General features: G+C 38.3%; 1 protein-coding gene across 1 annotated transcript in view; it reads right to left on the reverse strand.

Annotated features, from left to right (window-relative positions):
• LOC146003621 (uncharacterized) overlaps nucleotides 1-23,893 on the reverse strand; it is a 113,395-nt gene that overhangs the window by 5,976 nt on the left and 83,526 nt on the right. Inside the window, exon 7 of the mRNA XM_083141946.1 lies at nucleotides 3,195-3,302. Coding sequence (XP_082998072.1) covers nucleotides 3,195-3,302 — 108 coding nt within the window. The remainder of the gene's footprint in view (nucleotides 1-3,194; nucleotides 3,303-23,893) is intronic.

The raw sequence follows: 23,893 nt of genomic DNA on the forward strand, positions 1-23,893 counted from the left end.
TACACATTGTTTTGTTTTAGTACTTCGTACACATAAAATATGTCTGAATTTTAAATATATTTTTATTTTTTTACTTAAGCCAAGCAACCTAACCACATTAACTGAGTGTTACAAAAGTTAGATAGGCCTACATTCTGACCTGGGTGCCACAGGAAAAAAGGGCATCGTGAAACGAAACATTTGGGAACCACTGGCTTATGAGTTTGTCCTTCTCATTAAATCTTTGCCAAGAAGATGTAGTTGAACTGCTTTTAGTAGTACATAGAGATCAAACAATTGTTAATTTAAAATAAATCTTGAAACAATGATGAACAGATTCTCTATCCAATTCGTGCTATCTTTTATCCTAAAGATGAGTGACATTAGCTCTTGAAAGCTTGGAAACCTTTCCAAAACACACTTGGTGGTTGGCCAGAGAATCTGTTCATCAAACGGTAATTTAATTTAAATATTAGTTCTATGTGGTACCTCACCTCAAATGAAAAAGTTTAATTTGCACAATGGTAAAAACTACGAGGATAATCCCAAAAGTAAGGTCTCCAATTTTTTTTTAAATAAAAAGGAATGTTTATTGTGTAACGGTCCCTTGGTGCCTGAGGGTCGTTACATGGGGTATATAGCTGCAATAATTAAGGACTTTAAAATATAAGACATTCTATCATATATCTTATGGTTTATTAGACAGTTCTTACATTTGTAGATTATTACTATGTTTCTATCCTAAACTAGCTAAGTCCCTAATATCTCTGCTGGAGACTATCCAAGGTTTAGGCTAAGTCAAAATAAAGTGAAGTCCATTTACCTTACTCAGAGGTTTTTGCTGGTGCAGTCTGGCGTCGAGCAGCAATTTCCCTGGACTGGCCTCCTGTTCCTTATTTGGGGGGGGTTATAGCAAAGTGTCTTCCTGTCCGTTGGCTTACCAATGACCCTTTCAAAGTCATTTCGATCTCAGTGGCTCTTTGTACATAAGTCCATTTCCTCAATAGCTCATGATGGGTAATCACCAGATTCCCATATTTAGTCCTAGAGCAATTATCCATATTTGGAAATCATGAGATCACGGTTTTCCTTGTTTCAGAGAACCTTCAAGTTGTTTACTAATAGTTCACCCTTTTATGGGTTAGCCACTCCCCCTTATTCCAACCATGGCCTTTGGCCAATGAATTGGACTTATCCTCTTCCCATGCCGTTGATTTGCCAAGAGACAGAGACTGTATGCTTTCGTGGTGGCATTCTGATTTGCGCATAATAAGCTAGACTTCCAGTATTGTTAAGACTAGCACCAAGTCAAATACCATGAGTTCAGATTTTTATGATATATATAAACTGTATTTTATATCAATCTGGTTTGTTGTAAGGAATGGTTGAAAATCCATCCGTTACAATTGTCAATAATGTTTACATAATTTTAAAGCTTGAACATTTATCTATCTTTCTACATAATCACAATTTCGGTCGATGCATTTTTGTAAGTGGTGCGGCAGTTTTTCTATGCCCATGTCATACCAGCTTGCCGCCATGTCGTTGAGGAAGCGTCGAACCTCATCCTTCACCTCATCATCGTTGCTGAAGTGCGTTCCGGCCAAATGTTCTTTTAACTTGGGAAACATGTGGTAGTCACTGGGTGCCAAGTCTGGACTATAGGGTGGGTGGGTGATGATGTCCCATCCAAATTGTTGCAGGAGAGCGACGGTTTGACGGCCGACGTGGGGATGAGCATTGTAGTGGAGAATGCTTACACTCTTGCTCAACATTCCTCTTCTTCGGTTCTGAATCGCCCGTCTGAGTTTTTTCAGTGTCTCACAATAACTGTCAGTGTTTATTGTGATCCCAGAAGCCATGAAGTCGACCAACAATACCCCTTTCGATCCCAAAACACAGTTGCCATGACTTTACCAGCAGACTGTGTTTGATTGAATTTTCGCGGCTTGGGTGAAGAGGAATGCCGCCACTCACGTGATTGTTGTTTGGTCTCAGATGTGAAGTGGAACACCCAGATTTTGTCACCCATGACAATTGAATCCAAAAAATTGTCCTTTTCATCTGCATAACGGCGAAGAAATTTGCAGGAAGAGTCAACTCGTTGCCGTTTGCATTCTTCACTGAGCATTTGTGGGACCCATTGTGCACACACACACACATTCCGATATTGCAACTTTTCCATCAAAATCCTATGAATGGTGCTTCGGGAAACCTCAGGAACTAACGTACAGAGATCATTCAGAGTAATCTGACGATCTTCACGCATGGTTTGCTCAATCTTCGTTACTGTCTCGTCAGAAATTAATGATCTCCCGCTTCTTTCTTTGTCATGAATTTCAGTATTACCAGTCCCTACACCACTTGTGAACATTTTTGACATCCATGCATTACTCGCCATACACTTCCGTTAATTGATGATGAATTTCAATCGGTTTAATGCCTTTTGCGTTCAAAAACCGAATAACTGAGCGAACTTCGCACTTGGCGGTAGCGCCGAGCGGGAGCTCCACTACAAACGGCTGCCAAGCCAAGACTGGGAATCCCAGCGAGGTATGCGTGGGCTTGTTTGGGAGTGGGGGGGGGGAAGCAACGAACACAACAGTCTTGCCAACTGGCACATCAAAAGTTTCTTTGTATTAAAAAAAAATAATAGGAGACCTTACTTTTGGGATTACCCTCCTACCAACCTCTATCTTGACGAAATATAACATGAACCCTTTGAAAGGTTGAAACTTGTCTCATATCAAATCCTGGCTGGAAAGGGAAACTACCACGACGTAATTTTGGTAATGTTATAATGCCAGAATGTGTTATGGCTCATTAAACGTAGGTATCCGCATGTTGTGGCTGTATCTCTGAAGGCATAATATGATCTGCTTTCTCACTGCTCATCCTCTCATCGATCTTTGAGCTGAACACTACTACTCCTGAAGATATTTTTTCTTGTATCATTCCATTGAAAGTAAAAAGCAAAAATACAATAATACATAACTGAGGGTAAGCTGTCAACTTGTAATTACAGGGTCCCAGTATCGATCTACAGTGGAGGCCGATTGTACAGTGATTTGTATTCTATTTTTAAACTACAGTTCCATTCCCCCCCCCCCCCCCCCGACCCTGAACACTAATGCACACAACAGGGACACACAACATGATTTATCCAGCAATTCTATCCCAACATATAATTCTAAACTTGTGGAAGGAAAATTTACCTGTATTTTACTGGTGGTTCCTGAAATTTCCTGCATGATTTTGCTAATTGTGTCACGGTACTTCTCCTTTGCCTCCTCTAATGATTTCATGACTTTGTCAAAATTATCCTAAGTGGTATTAAAACAGAAAAAAGTGTTACAAGTGTATGTTAACATACTCTTTAAACACAAACAAAATAAACACAAATTAAAAAAGATTCACATTAACATATATTTTCAAATGCATCATAACACACTCTTGTGATTTAACATGAAATAATATCTACATGAAACAATATCTATTATATTAACAATACAAATAATTGATACTAAATTAAATTTAAAAAAAAGTACGTATCCTGAACTCTAGTTTTTGTCTGCAAATTTAGTGTTATATTGCAAGATAAATTTAAGTAGTTTGTTATTATGTATTATTATGTGTGAATTCATAAGTGACTGAAGGTATATTTTCCTTCCATAGAGGATGGGTGCAGTGCATATTAATGATTTCATTTTAACCCCTTCCCTGTATTCGGTGTAATATTACGCATTGGTCACTATAGCTTATTCTGTGTTGGGCGTAATATTACGCCCGCCAACACCTCTGACTGAAGTAACCTGTGTTGAATGGATTAATACGTTTTTTGTTGGTGAAACATATGTTTTGCTATTGAAGAAACAACGACCTTTATTTTGTCAAGATTTTCAGTGCCAACAAAGAAGTAGTAGTTCAGAGGAAAGTAAACTGTTCTTGTGTTATGCTGACGAAGTGCAAACGTGAGTTTGTTTGTGTGTCGCGTTTAGTAAGTTGCTTTATGTACATTTTTCGTGTTGCGTTATTTGAACTGTTGGTGATTTATTGTTGGTTTTGGTGTGTAAAATGGCACAGAGGAAACATGCCAAGTGCCCAGTTTGCCTAGATAGATAGATAGAGCGAGCGAGCGAGAGACTTCTTGTAACAGTTTTTAATATGCATGTTCCAATGGGATTGATACTACAGTATAGAAAAAAAAATATCTTCAAACCTTCTTTTGTAACACCAAATAATTTTCCTCATATGCATTATCAGTTGTCACTGAATTTATTGATTGATTGATTGAGTTAGTGTTTTAACCTTTAAAGTTCAGTGGCCCTTATGCAATTTTTACCTCTGTCCCAGGCCATTTAAACGGGTTTTGTAAGGTTTAGCAAAAATCATTATAGCTTCCTTCCTATGGCAGATAATTTAGTGAAACAAGAAACATTTTACTAAGAATAAAATGTACTTTGACATAGATAAGACGAAGTGTTGCTATCTGTATGTATTTGTTATTATTCGTGGCTTCAAATGTGAAAATTGAAAAAAAGAAAATACAAAATTTTGCCCCTCCCCCCCTTCCTGTTGAGACATGGGACAGGAACTAATTCTATGTCCTATTTGCAACATGTCTACATTATAATTCAATATTTGTTTTGTTCCAACTGCCTTTTGTCATCCGAAGAAAAACAAAAACGAAGTGTATCAGTTATTTTAGACAAGGGTTGGCAACACTTACAATGAAGTGCATGAGTTATTTTCGACAAGGGTTGGTAACACGTACAATGAAGTGCAAGAGTTATTTTTAGTACCGATCGTACCTCTTACTCCCCCCTTTCATTTTCCTTCCGTAGAAGGAGTGGTTGTCTGTGCAAAGTCCATTTCACCTGCTGAAAAGTTGTCGCCGCAAACACATTTGACAACAATGCCCCCTCTCCTTCCGACCAAGACCTGCTTTGACATGTTGAGAAGGAAAACAATAGACAAACGATTTCCTCATAAGTCGCTTTCTTGCAAGGCATGAGATTGTAAACAACCATTGCAAACAAGCATTTATAACGGCACCAACTCACTTCTGTGAGCTTTGCCATTCGATGCCCCTTTTACTGCGCCGACAAAGAGGAGGTGTAAATTTAGCAGCTGCTGCTGACGTCCATAGGGAGTTGAAGAGCACCAGCGTCGCTATCGATGCATATCAACGCTTGATTTCAAGTTCCATGCACTTCGAGTCATGAGCACAGAAAATGAACAGGGTAGCAAGGTGATGAAAAAATATTCTGTTCCAACGGCCAGCACATGACAGATTGGGATTGTGGCCAAAAATGCCATTGGTCAGCACATGACCGACCAGGACTTAAAAGATTAAGTTAACTTTATGCACAGTATGACTAATCAGGACTGCACCTGCAGTTTAAAGTGGGATCTGAACTACTTTGTGCTTTCACCGGGTATCGAACCCGGGACCCCTTGATTTCAAAGCGACGATGCTACTACTGCGCCATTGTGGAGGCAGTACTACTGAAGTTTGTAGGCAGTACGTGTTCAGTGATTTCTTCTTGCCCCTTTTTTCCAGAATACTTATCATATGTTGGTTATTTTGTGACCTTCGCATCATAACTCTTTGCTCTGTGTTTCTTACACGGGAGCTGTAGATACAAATCCCGAAGTTTCTTAGTACTGTACGAATTACTCCAGTTTCGCTGAAACTGGTTTATCTGAATGTACACAAAATAGTTTACTTGCATGTGAATAAGATGCTTTGTTCAACAGAATGATGACAATTTAGTTTTCTTTAAATACTATTATTTTATACAGCTCAGAGCTTGACATAAGAATGGAGTTAGTTCTTAATGAGGAGTTGATCCCCTTATTAGTTTCTTTCCGAATTAATGCATGTTCAAACGACGTTTTTCATTTTATTGCAATAGTCATTAACATTATTTTGTTTTCAGTAAGGGGCTATCTCCCGTATTATGTGACTGACTCCATTAGAAATTACACTACATATTGCCAAAGGATAATTTCCTAATATATTGTTACAGTCTGCGTGCTCGAAACGAGATGGAGAGCATTTATTCTTCATTCGTCAATTTTATCATCTGTCGCAAGTCTCTCTTGCCATTATTGATATTACATAGCAGTCAAAAATCCAAGGAGAGTATTTAGAATGAACACTCTTTAATTTCAGTTGTAATCTATAGGAAATCCGATGCCTTGGTAAGTTTGTAGTACTGTAAATACTTCTTACAACATCGCAAGTTTCATCATTCTTTTGTACGTATTTTGATCAGGTAAGACTGGGAAGTGATGCTAGTGGCAACCCTGCCACGTGCCCCTGGAAGTTATGTCAAGAGTGGTCGTTTGCTGTGTTGGGTTGCATACATACAGGATATATTTTAAGTGCTTCAAGGTAAAGTTTATTAGTAAAAGTTACTTGTTTGTGATATCTACCAGCACCCAAGCGTTGTTGAAGTTGTTTTGTGACTAATTGTTGTAGAGAGATGAAACAGAGCTTTTATCGGAGATGAAATTTAAAAGTTGTGTGTCTCCCAATAGTAAGTGTTAAAGAACAAGAAAGAAGAACATTTAATATATATATACAGGGTGAACAGAAACGATAGGGACAAACTTCAGGAGGTGATTCCTGACAGGAAAAGGAACAAAAAAGTTCATATCAACATATGTCCGGAAACGCATATTTGCCAAGGTAGATGGAACTGAAGAACATCATCATCCTCTCATAACAACACTCACAGTGTGCTTTTTTGAGTTGTAGATTGTGTGATTAGAGCTACGTCGAAGCACCATGGTCCGTTATTCATACCAGGAACAAGAAGAGATGGTTTTCGTATACGGTCAAGCAGATGGAAACGGTCGAGAGGCCTCACGGATTTATCAAGCCACCTACCTGGACAGACCACCACTGGGGCCTTTCATACCGAACATGGAGGGTGGCTGCAGCATTTGCGTACACCAGATCTGGAGGAACATGTGCTACACGATATTGAGAACAAACCCAGTATAAGCTCCAGGCAAGTGGTCCACCACCATGGTGTAAGCCAAGCAACGGTGTTGTGTACCCTGCATGAACATCGCTACTATCCCTATCACCTGCAATGTGCGCAGGGATTATCACCAACGAAATTTCCTCCAAGGGAACGGTTTTGTTGCTGTTTTTTGCAATAGGCCACAACCATATTGGGTTTTTTGTCATCAGTCCTCTTCACCGATGAAGCGACCTTTGGTAGAGATGGCATCGTCAACCTACACAATCGTCATCTGTGGGCTACAGCCAAACCTCGAGGAATGGTTGAATCGTCTCATCAGCAACGGTTCAGCATCAATGTTTTTAATGTTTTTGTAAGGATTACTGGTGACCACCTACTTGGACCATTTGTTCTTCCACAATGCCTTAACAACAGATGTATCTGGAATTTCTGCAGAACACTCTGCCTCTTTTGCTTCAGAATGTGCCTTTGGCAATACGATAGGTAATGTGGTTGATGCATGATGGAGCGCCAGCCCACTTTCGGAATATTCTTCGTCAGCACCTCAACAACATGTTCCCCAGAAGATGGATCGGACGAGGAGGCCCTGTGGCATGGTCCGCTGGATCGCCAGACTAAAACCCCCTTGATTTTTCCTTGTGGGAGCATCTGAAAAGTGTTGTGTATGCTGAGCCAATTCCTGATGTGCAGATCCTTGAAGAGCTTGTCTGTGTAGCCTGTGACGTTATTCGGGTACAGGCTGGAACATTCGAATGAGTGAGGCAATCCATGATGCGACATGTGGACGCTTGCATTGCAAACCATGGAGGCCACTTGGAACACCTGTTGCAAGATGGATGAAAGTCATGCCATGTAATGTGTACCGGTACTAATTGCTATATTGCAGGCTCACCGTCCATTTCCGGACATATGTTGATATGAACTTTTTTTGTTCCTTTACCTGTCAGGAATCACCTCCTAAAGTTTGTCCCTATAAATTCTGTTCACCCTGTCTCTCTCTCTCTCTCTCTCTCTCTCTCTCTCTCTCTCTCTCTCTCTCTCTCTCTCTCTCTCTCTGTGTGTGTGTGTGTGTGTGTGTGTGTGTGTGTGTGTGTGTGTGTGTGTGTGTGTGTGTGTGTGTGTGTGTGTGTGTGTGTGTGTGTGTGTGTGTGTGTGTGTGTGTGTGTGTGTGTGTGTGTGTGTGTGTGTGTGTGTGTGTGTGTGTGTGTGTGTGTGTGTGTGTGTGTGTGTGTGTGTGTGTGTGTGTGTGTGTGTGTGTGTGTGTGTGTGTGTGTGTGTGTGTGTGTGTGTGTGTGTGTGTGTGTGTGTGTGTGTGTGTGTGTGTGTGTGTGTGTGTGTGTGTGTGTGTGTGTGTGTGTGTGTGTGTGTGTGTGCTTTTGCAGATGCTACCTTATGGGGACACTCGTCAGTTGTGAATCCACCTTATGGGGACCACACCGACTTGTGGGGACCAAAATCCGGTCCCCACAAGGAAATCGTTACGAAAATACATTTAGAAGCCTCGGATCACTGCCCTTGAATTTTTGAGGAACGATAATGGAATTACCTAATAGGAAGTACATGGAAGAACCTGATGGATAGCATCCTTACTTGGGAAAATTTGTTTTTCACGTGTCCCCATAGGGTGGCAAATTTCAATGCAACGTGTGGGATGAGCTTACTATTTTCCACACCAGGTGGCAGAAAAATCGCGTCCGCGTTACACACCCACACGCTCTGGTTTTATCGCCCTTGTCGGTACCCGGGGGGAAGTGGAGTAAGGCGGGAGGTTTCGGGTGGTGGTGCGGTGAGAGGGGGAGCGCATACACACGATTTCTTTCCGAATTGACCTTGTGGGTACCGGAGAATCACCTCCCGGTCAAAGGCCAAGATATTCAAGGTGTATCGGCGCTCGTCAGGAGAGGTTGAGACAGTGTCTGGCTGAAGGTCACTTTTTACCCCACAGCTTTCTGGAATTCGATTTCTGAAATACTTTTAATTCTAATTATTTGGCGCCATTGCCCTTTATCTAAATCTATGTTTCGTAACCGGTGTTCCTCCACAAGGTCACGGGTGTGCTGCGAACTTTTGTCTGTAGTAACAAATTGAATGTAAATTATTTAATCCGACTACCATGCGAGAGACCCGAGTTCGATCCCCAGCGGGGGAGAACCAGTATATTTTCCACCTGGTCAAGCGGTTCTGGTGCCCACCCAGCGTCGTATAAAATGGGCACCTGGAGAAAACTTTTGGCGAAAGAAGGTGGCCATGGACGTGGTGCTGATCACTTCACCCGCACCTTCCACCGTGATCAAGAAAGTGTAGGGTCCAAACTCCACACTCACTTTACTCCTTCATGGCATGGTGCAATGCTCAGGGAAACACTTTAGTTTTTACCTTACAAATTTGTTTTCTTATCTTTGTATTTTTCGCTCTGTCATTGTCATGACTTAAATAAGACGCCCCTTGATGGCAAGGGTCAGTTTGTTATTACACATACATGATCTCTACAGGCGTTTCGGATCCATATAATCAGCTGCATGAATCGTTTCAATAATAATAATAATAATAATAATAATAATAATACCAAAAGTACCTATGAGTGCAGTGAATTGTATTATTATTATTATTATTATTATTATTATTATTATAATATAGACCAATTACTATATTAAATTCCATGGCAAAGGTTTTTGAACACATAATTGCTGACTATTTGTCTTTTTCTTTTAAACAATATGTTGATGGAAATCAGCATGGATTTTTTAGAAAAAGGTCTACTATCACAAATTTATTGGTTTTAATAGACTCTCTTAAATCTAACATTAGGAAGCAATCCCAGACTGATATTTTATTTATTGACTTGGCTAAAGCCTTTGATAGTGTCAGCCATCAGCTATTAATTTACAAACTCGACCAAATGGGATTATCACCACGATTTCTAAAATGGTTTTCCAACTTTTTAGTAAATAGAAGTTTCTCTGTTAAGATTGGTGAAACAACTTCTTCTAAAAAAGAAATACTTTGTGGAGTACCTCAAGGGTCGCCACTTGGCCCAATTCTGTTCGCTGTTTTTATCAATGATGTTACATTATGTTTTAAATCTAGCACATGTTTACTATATGCAGATGATATAAAAATTTTTAAGAGTATTTTAACAAATAATGATGTCGCTCAACTTCAGGCTGATCTCGATAGAATGACATATTGGTGCAAGATTAATGAAATGGAAATTAACTTGAAAAAGTGTAAAGTTTTAAGATGTACTAAGAAAGTTCATTATATAGTCTCCAACTATTTTATTTATGAAAATAAAATCCAAGTGTGCGACAGTCATAAAGATTTAGGAATAGTAATAGACTCCTCTCTCATTTTTGATGAGCACATTTCAGAAATTTGCAAAAGAGCAAAGAGAATGCTTGGTTATATATTTTTCTCATGGAAAGTTTTTAAAAAGGAAGATACCTTAATATTCCTGTATAAAACGATAGTTCGTCCTATTCTTGAATATGCAAATGAATTATGGTTTTTGACTGCAACCAGTCACCTTCAAAAAGTTGAATCAGTTCAAAAACTTTTTATCAGGTTATTATGCACAAAGTTTAAAAAAAATTACTATGACCAACATTACTCTGAATGGTTATCACAGTTGAATATGTTTTCCTTAGAAGAAAGAAGAAAAATGAAAAGGTTAAATTTTGTAGAGAAGATATTAAATTTCCAAGTTGACAGTGAATACTTTTTGAATAATATAGCTTATAAAATTCCTAGATATTCCCATAGGTATATCTCAATTCTCACATGCCTAAACAAAGCAAGAGGTTTAGTAGCTGATCTTGTTCAAACCTACAATTTGAATTTATGTTGATGTATAAAATTGTAGGATCCACTGTTTTATTTTATAATTATGTATTCAATTTTTTAATTTTGTATAACATAGTGGTTGTTTAATCGAACCTTCACTTCAATAAATATGATCATTATTATTATTAGAACAATACACAGTAATTGCACAATATTATATAACAATAAACAATTATTAGTATCAGAGATATAATAGATCTCATTGAAAACTGTAACTTGAAGTGTAAATATGCTAACTTGTTATGTTATGTTATTCTACATCTTATGTATTTTATTCGTGTAACTTTGTACTTTTGTATCTGACTTAGTGCTGTATTAGGTTTCATACTGTGCTCAACACTTAAAATAAACGATTATTATTATTATTATTATTATTATTAGTAGTAGTAGTAGTAGTAGTAGTATTTTTAACTGATTATATTGTAACTCATTCCTAAACTTTTAATTTATATCAACAGTGCCGTAATGTATTTTTTTTTTAGATAAATACATTTTATGATGTGCCGTGTTCAGTACTGGATAATTTATGGTATTCTGCGAGGACAAGAAGGTTGTGGAACATTGCTCAACCTTTACTTTTACAGATGATCGAGTATTTTGAGGGGTTTAGAATTATCAGAAGGAAAAAGAGGGGAACACCATACTTTCGGAGGTATTTTCTTATGCCCTGGTACCTTAAAATTAACTCAGGGCGTGAGTTCCGCGATTTTTCTTTTACGGATTCCCTTTTTGATTCATCCTTCATTTTCCATATTTCTTTGTTTACAGTAACTCACTGCGACATTGGCATGAAGAACCAAATTTGTTCGGTTTTCCTGAACAACGTTGGTTTTACAGCATTCTACGAGGAGATAAGTAAGATTAAAATAAACGTTAATAATAGTAGAAGGTAAATGTGTGTTAGTGTTCAACATTAATAATATTTATGAATACAGATACAAAGTCACATAAGTGTGTAATTGGTTTGGAAATGTTTTGTTAGGATAGGTGTGTTGTGTGTGTGTTGTGTGTCGTGCGCCTTAATGTTAGTGTGTGTGTCAGAAGGAAGTCATGAGCTAAAAAGACGTCCGTTAAAAGTGTAAAGTTAGAGAGGCCCTATCACGGGTAAATAAATGTTGTTTAGTTATTTTTCCCACTTATTACTCCTTGATTCAACCTCGATAGCGAGAAAAGATTAATATTCAGTTGAAGTGAAGAAACTTCTTTTGGTACTTAATTACTGCGTTGTGTAGGGAGTAAAACCACAGACTAAAAAACGAGGGAAGAACAACGTCAATACCTATTTTGTTCTTTGTTTCTTCACTGTAAACTTACTGTTCTCTAGGACACAGCCTATATATTATGCAAGTTCTGTCCCAAAAGTAATTAGAACAATACTAGAAAAATCGTTTTGTTGAAGGTACTGGTGTATTTAAGGGGGCTATCGAATTTCAACCTTCTCAGAACATTCTCTGCACATAAATACTATCAATTAAATTCAATACCAATTTATGTGATGTAAAAATATGAATAGAATTTATATTTTTTCACATATGCCTTTTTGAATGTAACAATGCCATGGTACGTTTAATATTGTTGCCCAGTTGCTCGATAACTTAGAGACAGTCAAAGACGACAGTTGCTACCACTAAGTTATCCAGATACCTGTACCCTGCAGGTATTCATCGTTGTTCCAGCCTACTAGGAAGGAGTACTTGATTCTTCAAACTGTTAAGGGTTTCAGCGACGCATTTATGCGCAGCAACCGTAGGCGTAACTTAGCAGGGGTGAAGGATACACTTGCTCCCATTTTTTTTAGGTTTATGGAGATTCACGAGAAAATGGTACTTTTGTTAACCTCCTGAAACCCGAGGACTAAAGTAATCAGTAATTTTATGATTTTGCAAATGTAACACCTATTTATCAAAATAGTCCTGGATGATATTTCTACGAGCTGCAAAAAAGAAAATATTCTGCTCCACCCCCCCCCCCCATGAGCTAAGCTCCAAATTTTTATGCTATATTCTGAGCATACGAAACAAACATTGAATATTTCATTCTGTAAAATAACGTAAAGTCTTATGGTTGACGTAAAACTGTGAAAGAAATCGAAGGAAAATTAAATTTAGATAAATAACATCTTAAAATTGTATCGTCTTAATGTGAACGAAAGTAAATAACGTCTGTTTCTGCCATGAATTCAATGGCTTTTCCAGAAAATTAGTAAGAATCCTAATGCTGCTTTTTCACTCTTGCAGATGTATTTTCCTAGTATTTCATATTATTTTTGACCGAATCGAGCGGAAGCTCACGTCCACTTTATCGAACTGGAGCCACAAATTCAAAGTGCGACAAGGACAACTTGAAACGCGACCCCATAAGAAATCAAATCCTGGAACCTATATTTACAAGATCAACGTCCTATGGGCGATGCCCCTACGTAAATTCCCCAGTGTATGTGGAAATAAAATAGAGTAAGTTAGTTAGCATATATTTTTAACCATGTTTGGAATTACAGTGTAATGTGGAATTGGTCCCGGGGACCCTTGATTGCAGCTTCAACCACTCGCTATCATTTGTATTACGTTTTTCATTTTTCTCGGTAAAGGATATACGTATATTTACATTTGGGTGGTCACTGATTCACATCTCACGACAGCCTAAAGAGTTCTCGTTGTCTTGTTGAGTCTATTCAGGCGACTGCCGAGATAGGGCCGCTGACGCTTTATTCCCTGTCCTTCATTTTCACTTTTTATACACCGTTATCCTCTCGTCGCTGTTCAGTTAATTGCGAGGCCTCCTCCATGACGCAGTGGCAGAGTCGTCGCCTTGTCATCAAGGGGTCTCGGGTTCGATACCCGGTGGTGGCACATAGTGGTTCGGATCAAACTTAAAACTGTAGATCCAGTCCCGATTAGCCTAACTGTGCATAAAGTGGACTTAAAACACCAAATCAATCAATCAATTCATCTAATTGTGCATACAAGCAATTAGTAAATAAACAAGCACTCAATCACAAAAAAAGATCCTCCAATTTTCCTCTTCTCATTAACTTCGTTCATAGTTTCCAAAAACCTTTCAGCAGACGAGAATGAATAAAAAAAACTTAGGTCGTTCCCCGTGACGTAAGCATATCGGAATCAGCTGCCTTGTGACTTGAGAAGGAAAGGAGAAACGTGACAGGTTAGAAGTTCAGATTGCAATGCCTCGACTCGTGATAAGCACACACATGCTTGGAACCGAATGTCTTGTGTTTCGTTGTTGATAAAAACACAGCAGCCCCATAAAGCATTTGTGGAAGTTGCTCACAGCATGTCCACTACTCCATTTCGACCTTGAGTTCCTTTGCTGGAATCATTTTGAACTGCATCGTGTGATGTAGGTATATTTGAAGTCAAACGTCCCATCTTGTGAACGTCGAATTACATACATCTTTTATTATAAAGTTGATATTACAAAGTATATGCTACGAATGATGTGATAAAAAATTAATGGAAGTTATTTTCCTCAGGACGTCTAACTGCCAAGAGGGAGAACTAAGTTCGCTTTCCGGGTGGGGCCTGATATACATTCGGAATTTTTTCCGGCCTTGTCCCCGCATAAAGCGCCTCTGGGCTCACACAGTCTCAAATCTATTGCTACCTGGGACCAACCCTGAGGGGTAACGGCGGCGGCAGCGTGCTGCTGTTCACATCACCTCCAAAAGGCCGAGATCGAGTTCGAGAATATGAGGGGTCCTATACCTATATCCCCTAAATGTGCCTTTATGGCACGGTGCTATCTGCACGGGGAACTTTACCTTTTACCTCACATTTATCACAATAAACAAGCTATGTTTAATATATATTGAAAAATATAGTTCTGACTGTGTAAAGGCTGTGTAATATCCCAGTTTATTTTTCATGATTTTCTCTAAAGTTACTAAACACGATATTTATTGCCATATTATTTTTATATTATATTTTTGGGTTATTTTACATTCCTTTTAGGACACTGATTAGCGAATGTGTAAAGTGTTTCTGTCCATCAGCCCGTATGAACGATCAGTGTCCCAAAGCTACAAATTCAAAAATCTGTTAGACCTAACAGATAGTAGGTAAACACATCTCTATCGGACCGTCCGTCTGTCTGGCCGTGAGGGACAAGAGTCGATGCGAGGTGAGACATCCACATCTCAGAAACTGTTGACGCAACATCCGCAAAAATAAACACAATTTTACGACAAAGAAAATTCTAAACAATCCCTGTATAAATTATCTCCAATCCAATCCAAAAGTCGGAAACCACTCATATTTTTTTCCAGATATTATCTATTTGTTTTTTTATTTAACAAATGATGCCACAGAACATTGTTCCATTGAGACATGCATACATTTTGTGCATTATATTTGTGCATTACATATATCTGTGCATAACATAAATTGTTTCACTAATTACTAGACCGGTCCCGGCGACCACCCAGCGTCGAATAACATGGGTACCTGGGGGAAACCCTGGGAGGTAAAGGCGGTCAGGGGCGTGATGCTGATCACATCACCCCCACTCACGACCGGATCAAGAAAGTGTGGGGTGTTACCCCCACACCCCCTATACGCCTTCATGGCGTGGTGCTATGCACAGGGGAGCACTTTACTTTTACTTTCTTCTTTACCTTTTTTAATTACTATACAGACGAACCCCTCACCCCTTTCTCCAATGAGCCAGTAGGGCTCTTTTGAATGATTGAAATGACAGGCTGTTTATATCAACGCTCGGATCATTTGCTACTACTTCATTATAAATTTTACTCATTTCCACATCGGAGACATCTTTACATAATTTGTTCTAGATTTTGGTACATGATATTGTAATGCAGATACTAACCCCATAGAATATATTTTGTTATTTGTAATTTTATATAACGTGCAATTTAGTGACCTTAGCTATTTTTTTTCCTCCCATCTGATACTAGAAGTTCCTTTTTATTTCAGCGTTTGTTATAGACATTACCTGACATGTATCAAGATTAAATGAAAGTCTATTATTTTCGCTCCATTGTAGTAATCTATTTACGTCTGCCTGCAAGTCAAGGCTGTCTTCGTCAGAGCAAATTGTTCTAATTATTTTTACATCGTCAGGAAATATAAGTCAACGTGATTTCGTAATAATTTTCGGGAGGTCATTAATAAAGAGTAAGAAAATGAGTGGGCCGAAATTGGATCCCTACGGCACCCCAGAAGGCGTAGGGTATTCCGAGATATGTATCCTCTATAATTGAAAAATTGCTTTCGGTCCATGAGGTAAGATTTTAGCATCATAATTACTTTTTCAGAAATATTAAAATACGATAGCTTCTGAAGTAAAATGTCATGATTTACCTAATCCAACGCCTTGGTCAGTTCAGCATAGAATAATACATCTACCTGTCTCCTTTAGTCTAATTCATAAGCTACAAAATGGGCAAATTCGGCAAGGTTTGGGATTGTCGACCTCCGCGATATAAAACCATGTTACATGGGAGATATAGTCGGTCGTACGTTGGCCATTATTCTCTCGTATAGTATTTGTTCAAACACTTTGCAAAAAATTGAGAGAATTTACACTGGCCTAAAGCAATCAACGTTCTTTGCATTTGCATTTTTTTGGGAAGGGATTAACTTTAGTGATTTTCCATTTTGATGGGAAGTTGTGATGTTCTAAAATGTTATTGAATATTATACTCAATGGTTTTATTAGCGGTTCAGCGCACCCCTTGACCACATTGGGAGGAATGTTGTCCATCCTCGCTGATTTTTTGGGTTTCAACATTTTAATTGCTTCCTCGATATCGTTCAATTCGATATGCGATATATCGAGTTGAGAAAGCACTCCGCACTTATCTGATTCAACTATAGAGTACTGTGAAGCATCTTTGTACACCGATAGAAAATAGGAAGTAAATGCATTTACAATATCGTGCCCATTGTGTAAGATTTCATTGTTGTATTCAAAAGTATTACTACCTGAACCCCTCTTTTTATTTCTAATATAAGCCCATACATTATTTACATCTATCCTTATGTTTTCCTCCGTCTCACAGATGTACACTCTGTACGCTGCTGATAGCCCTTTCTTTATCTCTTTCCTAAGATTCTTGTATTTCCCTTCATGATACTCTGCGTTGCAATGACCTTTTCCCACTTTTGTTAATGATATAATTTTTACTATATTTTCCTAATAATGTCACCATTGAACCACACAGGATATTTAGGTACCTTGATGAGTTTCCGTGGTACGCAGTCATTCAAAATATTATATAAAATATCATAAAAAGTACTAGTTAGTGTACTGACATCCTCAATATTGCATAGATTTACCCAGTTATAGTCTGTTAATTTTCGATATAAAGACTCGAAGTTCGCTTTTTTTGAAGATTTATTGAAAATTTATATTTTCTGCTCGAGTTGAAACATGGACCATTAATGTAGTCATATGCGATATTAGGAGATAAAGTGTTTCATCTCTGAGGCATGTTAGATACCCCGTCCGCCATATTGGATTCGCCATATTTGATTTAACCTTTTTCCAAATGGGAATAGGGGTAAGTAACACATCAAACATCTTTGACAGTTTTGGAGTTCAGGAGAACCAGATTAAGTACGTAATTTTATATTATGCAGACACTCAAAAACGAATAAAAATCCCTTAAAAAGGATTTCAAAATGTGATATTTCAGAAAATTTCACGTTCTTTTGGTATGACACATGATCCCCTTGCCATTTAAAAAAAAATAAGCGGATTTGAAGTTGGTGCGGGTATTCTTGGTGCACTCTTTAGTCCAAGACATAATGGTAATAATATGATTGGTTTAACGTTATGCGTTGTCATGAAATTGGGTGGTTCCATGTTTTTGCCTGTTTATACGTCGGTACTTTTTGACACCCCGTAACTTCGAAAGTAATACAGATATCTTAAAACCGGATTTCACCATTTAATTTTTCAGAAAATTTTACATGAATTTGATATGTCATTTGCCTATTCCAATTTGAAAAAAAAAAATAAGAAAAAAACTTTCTATCTACTTTCATCAATTCATTCTCATTGTGTTGCGATTAACCTAGAGGGGTAGAAAAATATCGTAAAATAACAAAACAGGAGAAGAAAGTATGGAATGGTCATATAGACTCCTGCATAGTGCACGTGATTGCATTCACGGTTTATAATATCTGTAGAAATTATATGGGTGTTTCTCGACTTTCGAATCACCCTGAATTTTAAAGTGGTGACGTGACCGACACGGTTCGAGCTATAAATAGAAATTTGTCAAACCAACCGGACGCGTTATTAAAAATCTTTATTGGGTCTGTCATTTGATTGTTGTAGTCATTCACGAAATAATTGGACAGATAGTCAAAAACCATAAAATACAAGCGTAGATGGTAGAACTATCAAATACTAGCATGGAGCGGTATAAAGTATCTGGATGTGAGTATCCGTCTGTTTTTGGGAGGCAATGAATCGAAAGTCAACAATGAAAATATTCTTATACCTAAATATCTTGGACTCAATTAAAGCTACGAACGTGTAATTTGATAGATATGTTAAATAGCAACAGTGAATAGATGATGATCATGCACATTGGCTGATGCCAGAATTATTTAATATATAGCAAATTGTCCGCATTTAAGTATTCAATTTAATATTTTTGATATATAAAGTAACATCTGGTTATTCACGTGGGAATTTACAGATACACTTGTTGTCAATATTCTTTAAACTGTAATCAAGGGACCCTGGTTCGATACCTGGTGGAGGCCCATAGTGATTCGGACCCCACTGTAATCTGTAGGTCAAGTCCCGATCATCCTATTAGTGCATAAAGTGAGGTTAGAACAACAACTTAACAAGATAATTTATACGTCACAAAGCATGAAACTTTTCAGATTCCTTGACTTTCCGACATCCACTCTGTACGTCCCAGCACTTCAGCCGGAGAGAACTAATGACTTGTATGGAAATTTTCACACGCATATATCTTCCACGGTTTCATGTGATTTCCGGTGGCCGTGAAGAGCAGGACTTCCTCCATGCCGTAAGGACCACACAGTATTTCCAAAGCCCTGAAAACCTGGACAATACCTACTTTATAAATTGGACATTTAACCAATGTAGTTCTCTTTTCTAAATTTTGTAGTATTTTCTGTGAGAGGGCGTGATAGTTCGCTCTTTGTATTTCTGCCATTTTTTAAAGAATAAGAATCAGAGCTCAACCATGTATCTACGAGGGTCACTATTTATATTTTGAGCCTAACAATGAAAAAACAGGAATTTGGCATTGAAAACTGCTTTATTGTTTTTCGAAGTATTCTCCTTTATGGTCAATACACTCTTGCATTCGTTCGAACCATTTGTCAAAGCAATTTTTCCAATCTTCTTGAGACACCTCCATAATATGGTTTTTGAACGCATCAACGGCGTCTTCCGCCGACGAAAATCGCTGTCCACGCAATTTATTCTTGACATTCGGGAACAAGAAGAAGTCATTGGGTGCCAAATCAGAACTGTATGGAGGATGACCCATCAATTCGATTTTTTGACTGTTCATAAAGTCGGTTGTTAGACGAGATGTGTGACAGCTGGCATTTTCTTGATGAAGAATGATCCGACGGCGTTTGTTTGTTTTCCGTATTTGACCGAAGACCTCTGTCAAACAAATTGTTGTGTACCATTCAGAGTTGACCGTTCTACGTTCCTATAAAGGCACAGTTGCCACATGACCAGTTTTCCCGAAAAAACAGGCGACCATTTCTTTCTTTCTTTTTTTCCTGAGAGAGAGAGAGAGGGGGGGGGGGGTTCGATGTGCTTCGAGCGCGAACAACTTTTGTTGGAATGGGTTCATCTTGAAACACCCATACAGTCGACTGCTGTTTACGTTCCGGCTCATATGCATATATCCATGATTCGTCACCTCTTACAATCTTATATACGTCTCTTGAAGCACCACGATTGTATTTATTGAGCATTTGTTTGCACAAATTGACGCGAGCGTCTTTTTGAGTTTTTGTCAAATTGTGTGGGATCCAACGAGAACATAACTTTCTCACAGCTAAATGATCATGTAATATTTTATATATGCTGGTGGAACTAATGCCTATGGTTGCCTCAATCTCACAGTATGTCACATGACGATCTTGCAGTATTAGGTTTTGCACAGCATCAATGTTTTCTTGAACAACAACTGATTTTGGACGACCTTCGCGAATCTCGTCGGTGAGCGAATGGCGGCCACGATTAAATTCATTATGGTTATACCAGCGTTTCACAGTGGCAAAGGATGGGGCTTCATCGCCAAATGTGGAAGTAAGTAGATCGATGCACTCTTGTCTTGATAATCCACGTCGAAAATCGTAAAAAATCATCGCACGAAAATGTTCACAAGTTAATTCCATTTTATTGTTGTCGCGCAATCTCCAAGACAACATAAACAACACAAATTAAGCTATTGACAAAACATTTGAAGTACGTTATGGTCAATAATGCCAGACGATTCCGTGCAAACGTCAAATCGCGCCTAACTTCAATCAGTATTGCCAAGGCTCAAAATATAAATAGTGACCCTCGTACGATGACGTCCAAAGTGTACCTGGGGAGGGGAAGGGGTGATTCTGAATTATTTATCATCATTTTTACCTGTATCCTCATTAAATAATAATATTTTTCAAGAAAACTGGTCATGTGCTTTTGCCAGAATTTCATACCTTTGAATACTCTGTGCCATGGTGTGCAAAGTATGCAAAGTGTGCAAATCCGGTAACTTTTCTAACGATGGAAGCGGCCCCGTCGCCCACTCAGCGTCGAATAACATGGGTACCTGGGGGAAACTCTGGGGGGTAAAGGCGGTCAGGGGCGTGATGCTGATCACATCACCCTCACTCATGACCGGATCAAGAAAGTGTGGGGCGTTACCCCCACACCCCCTATAAGCACAGGGGAACACTTTACTTTTTTTTTACTTTGCAGTATAGTAAAACTATTTTTTAGCGTGTAAAACACGTCGTGTTATTTTACAATTTGTTTGCAGCAAGTTGTGTCACTCATGTTGAGCAGTTAATACCTCTAGCGCATAATGGTTCTATTATTGCACAAGAAAACTATAAATGAGCCCAGCAACTCATCAATTCCTCCTCTGTAAACAATATCTATTCTTCAATTACAAGTGATAGAAATGCAATAGTTTTGCGCTATCTATGTTGAAAAATGATGGTACTCAGCCACGCAAGAAATGTGGGTTTTAGACGGGAATTCCTTCAGTATTTGGAATCATGTGAGACGTGGCATCCCCAAGAATATCCGTGAGGTCATAAACATATATACACCATAATACAATTTCGAAGGTGTTTTTATGCATAACCTATTTCGATCTTTATATAGCATATAAATCCGACCTGCCACATACCACATAAGCACACAAGTAGGAGTGAAGCTTCTAGTTCTGATGAAGCTTCAGTCTCCTTTTTTGACGTATTTCGTCGGAGTAAAATTAATTTATAATTTTTGACCTATTAATATCATTCGTTTGTTAAATATACAAAACAGCAATAAGGCGAAGTATTTAATGCCCAGTAGTTTTGAGTATAGAGTGTATTGGTCCTGAGCCGTCGAGGGCAATAAAGAATGCTCACAGCATCCTGAACTCACGGAGGTTGTCAATAAGGTTTTGAACAATTCATTTCAAGTTTGGAAAATGTTCTCGTAAATGTTGTTCCTCACACACAAAAAAGTTCTGGGTTGAAACTCAGGATCAGGGTTCTCATATTCACACATTCCTGACAACACATTGAGTTCTGAACTATTTTCTGTCTGACATTTTGTGGATGGAATATACCCCTCTTTCACTCAACACCTGATTTTTTTTTGGGGGGGGGGGGGCGGTTGCCCGCCCTTGCCCTCGCCAAGTTATGTCTATGGCAACTGCTCTCGGCAAAATGTTCTCAAATGGTTTGTCTGTTTGTGAGTTAGGGTAAACAATTTGACAACATATACCTGTCGATTGCTCAGAAATAATTGCAAATTGGATTGAAAGTAGTCTAAAGTCTAGTATTATGGAATGATTGATATGTCGATAAAATTGTTTGTCTGTCAATATGAGTTCAACTATTCATATACTACTTTCTGATTAGTACACATAGCATAGAGCATTCGCAGTTAGCTACACTGTAAACACCGCTCTAACTTATTTTTACATCTGTACGACGTGACATAAGCATGAATCATGAACTCATGAAATAAGTGGAGGGATTTTCGCACCTGCATGCTTTACTTAAAATTTCAACCTGAGGTCCATAACGCTATGCTTGATCATTTCTACGTACACTGCTGTTATCCTGTAATCCACAAGCCCGAATAATGAAGCAAATTTGTATGTGAAAATTTAAAACTGTGGGTTAACTTTATTCATGTATTATAATTATGGACGGAAAATACATAAAATGTGATCTCCATAGTTCGCTTTTATTCATAGTACCTTCATCAACTATTTGTTTCGTTAACGGTAATGTCGAAGTTGCCAAATTCCGTACATAACTGTGGTACAACTTGCTGCACATGGAAGAAAAATAATATTTAAAGTTGTATGTAAAATGAAATACACTAACCGTCGGAGTGGTCAGCGCCAGGGCCATGAGTATGCTTTCTGAGTATCACTTAATCAATTTCGTCAAATCATCACTCATCCTCATCTTCGCGACTATCCAAAAGTGGCAGAAATGCAAAGTAAAATAAACCAAATCAATCAATCAATCAATGAAATATACCAACTTGAAGTTTACAAAATATATTTACATGTAATTCGTACATAATCTAAAATAAATCGGTAGGGATGGAAAAGAGTATATAGATCTTGCTCAAGATAGGGACAGATGGAAGGTCTGTGTTGCTGCAGCCAAGAACCTTCGGGTTTAAGAAGGCTAGAGAGTTAGTTAGTTAGTTTAACTCGTACATAATCAATTTACAATCAATTGATGGAAATATATTTGTTAATTTGCGGTGATTAGAAGACAGTCAAAAGTTCTACCAATTTTTGAGACATTCCATGACGTTGAGACATTTCAAGTTCTTAAAACGTGCTCATTAAAATTTTCGATATTTTGATGCATTAAGGAAGATTCAGACCAAAGCAGATTTCAGAGGAATAAGCAACCAAGAAACAAGCGTCGTTTGAAACGAACGTTAAGAAGCAAGTGTGACCTTCCACACCGGGGAGACGCAATAAGCAACTCAGTTACCTGTAGATTGGGTGACTCTCGGAAAGATTCGTTTTTTCTATAGTCTAGTTGCACCGTTCATGTGCAGTGAATGCTATTTTGAAGATTGCAAAGAAGATCCAGGTGTTGTATCCCTTGCATTTTGTTGCTTTGGTACGAAACCCTCTGTTGCTTCAAGCAACTTGCTTGTCTCCTATACGTACTTGTTATTTGTATCTTTTGTATGAAATGTTCGTAACATAAATGTCATAGCAAAGAAAAACTTCAGAGCACTTGTAATGGTCGGATTGAGCATTACTGGTTTTGGAAATATGTTAATCAATTGCTGGCCAGCTGCAAGGTGTAGGGTAAAGTCATGTTTTTCATGTTTGTACTTTTATGTTTTTACTGGATGTAAGTGTATGTGCTTATTGGATTTTAGATTTCCCTGTTTCTATCACCCCAGTGGGGGAGATGTCTTTCCAAAGACCGTTACAGTGGAATTTTCCAACGCTACGGGGTCCACGTCCACGGACGTTTACCCCGACTAGAAAAAAAGCCAGTTGGGCTTTTATAGAAAACAGTGTTTCCCCATCCTTCGACGACGAGGAACGTCTCCTCGAGTTTAGTCCACTTTTGGTGGCTAGATTATTATAAGAGTGTAGCATTTGGTTTAAGCCAACACCTGTTTGCTGTCCCAAGTCCCCTTTAGAAAAGTTTTGAATATTTGGATATTTCCGTATTGAATAATTGATGCCCAAAATAAAGAGTAAAGGCGTAAGGAAACGCATTTGTAATGAACGGAATATCATTTCAGCTGAGGGTAGGCCCGAGAGATAGTTATGCTAACTCTGCTGTAAAGGAAGTGCCGATGGTGTAAGCCATAGGTGCGCA

This window comes from Lepisma saccharinum, chromosome 1, assembly GCF_977018435.1.
Source record: "Lepisma saccharinum chromosome 1, izLepSacc3.1, whole genome shotgun sequence".
Taxonomy (NCBI): domain Eukaryota; kingdom Metazoa; phylum Arthropoda; class Insecta; order Zygentoma; family Lepismatidae; genus Lepisma; species Lepisma saccharinum.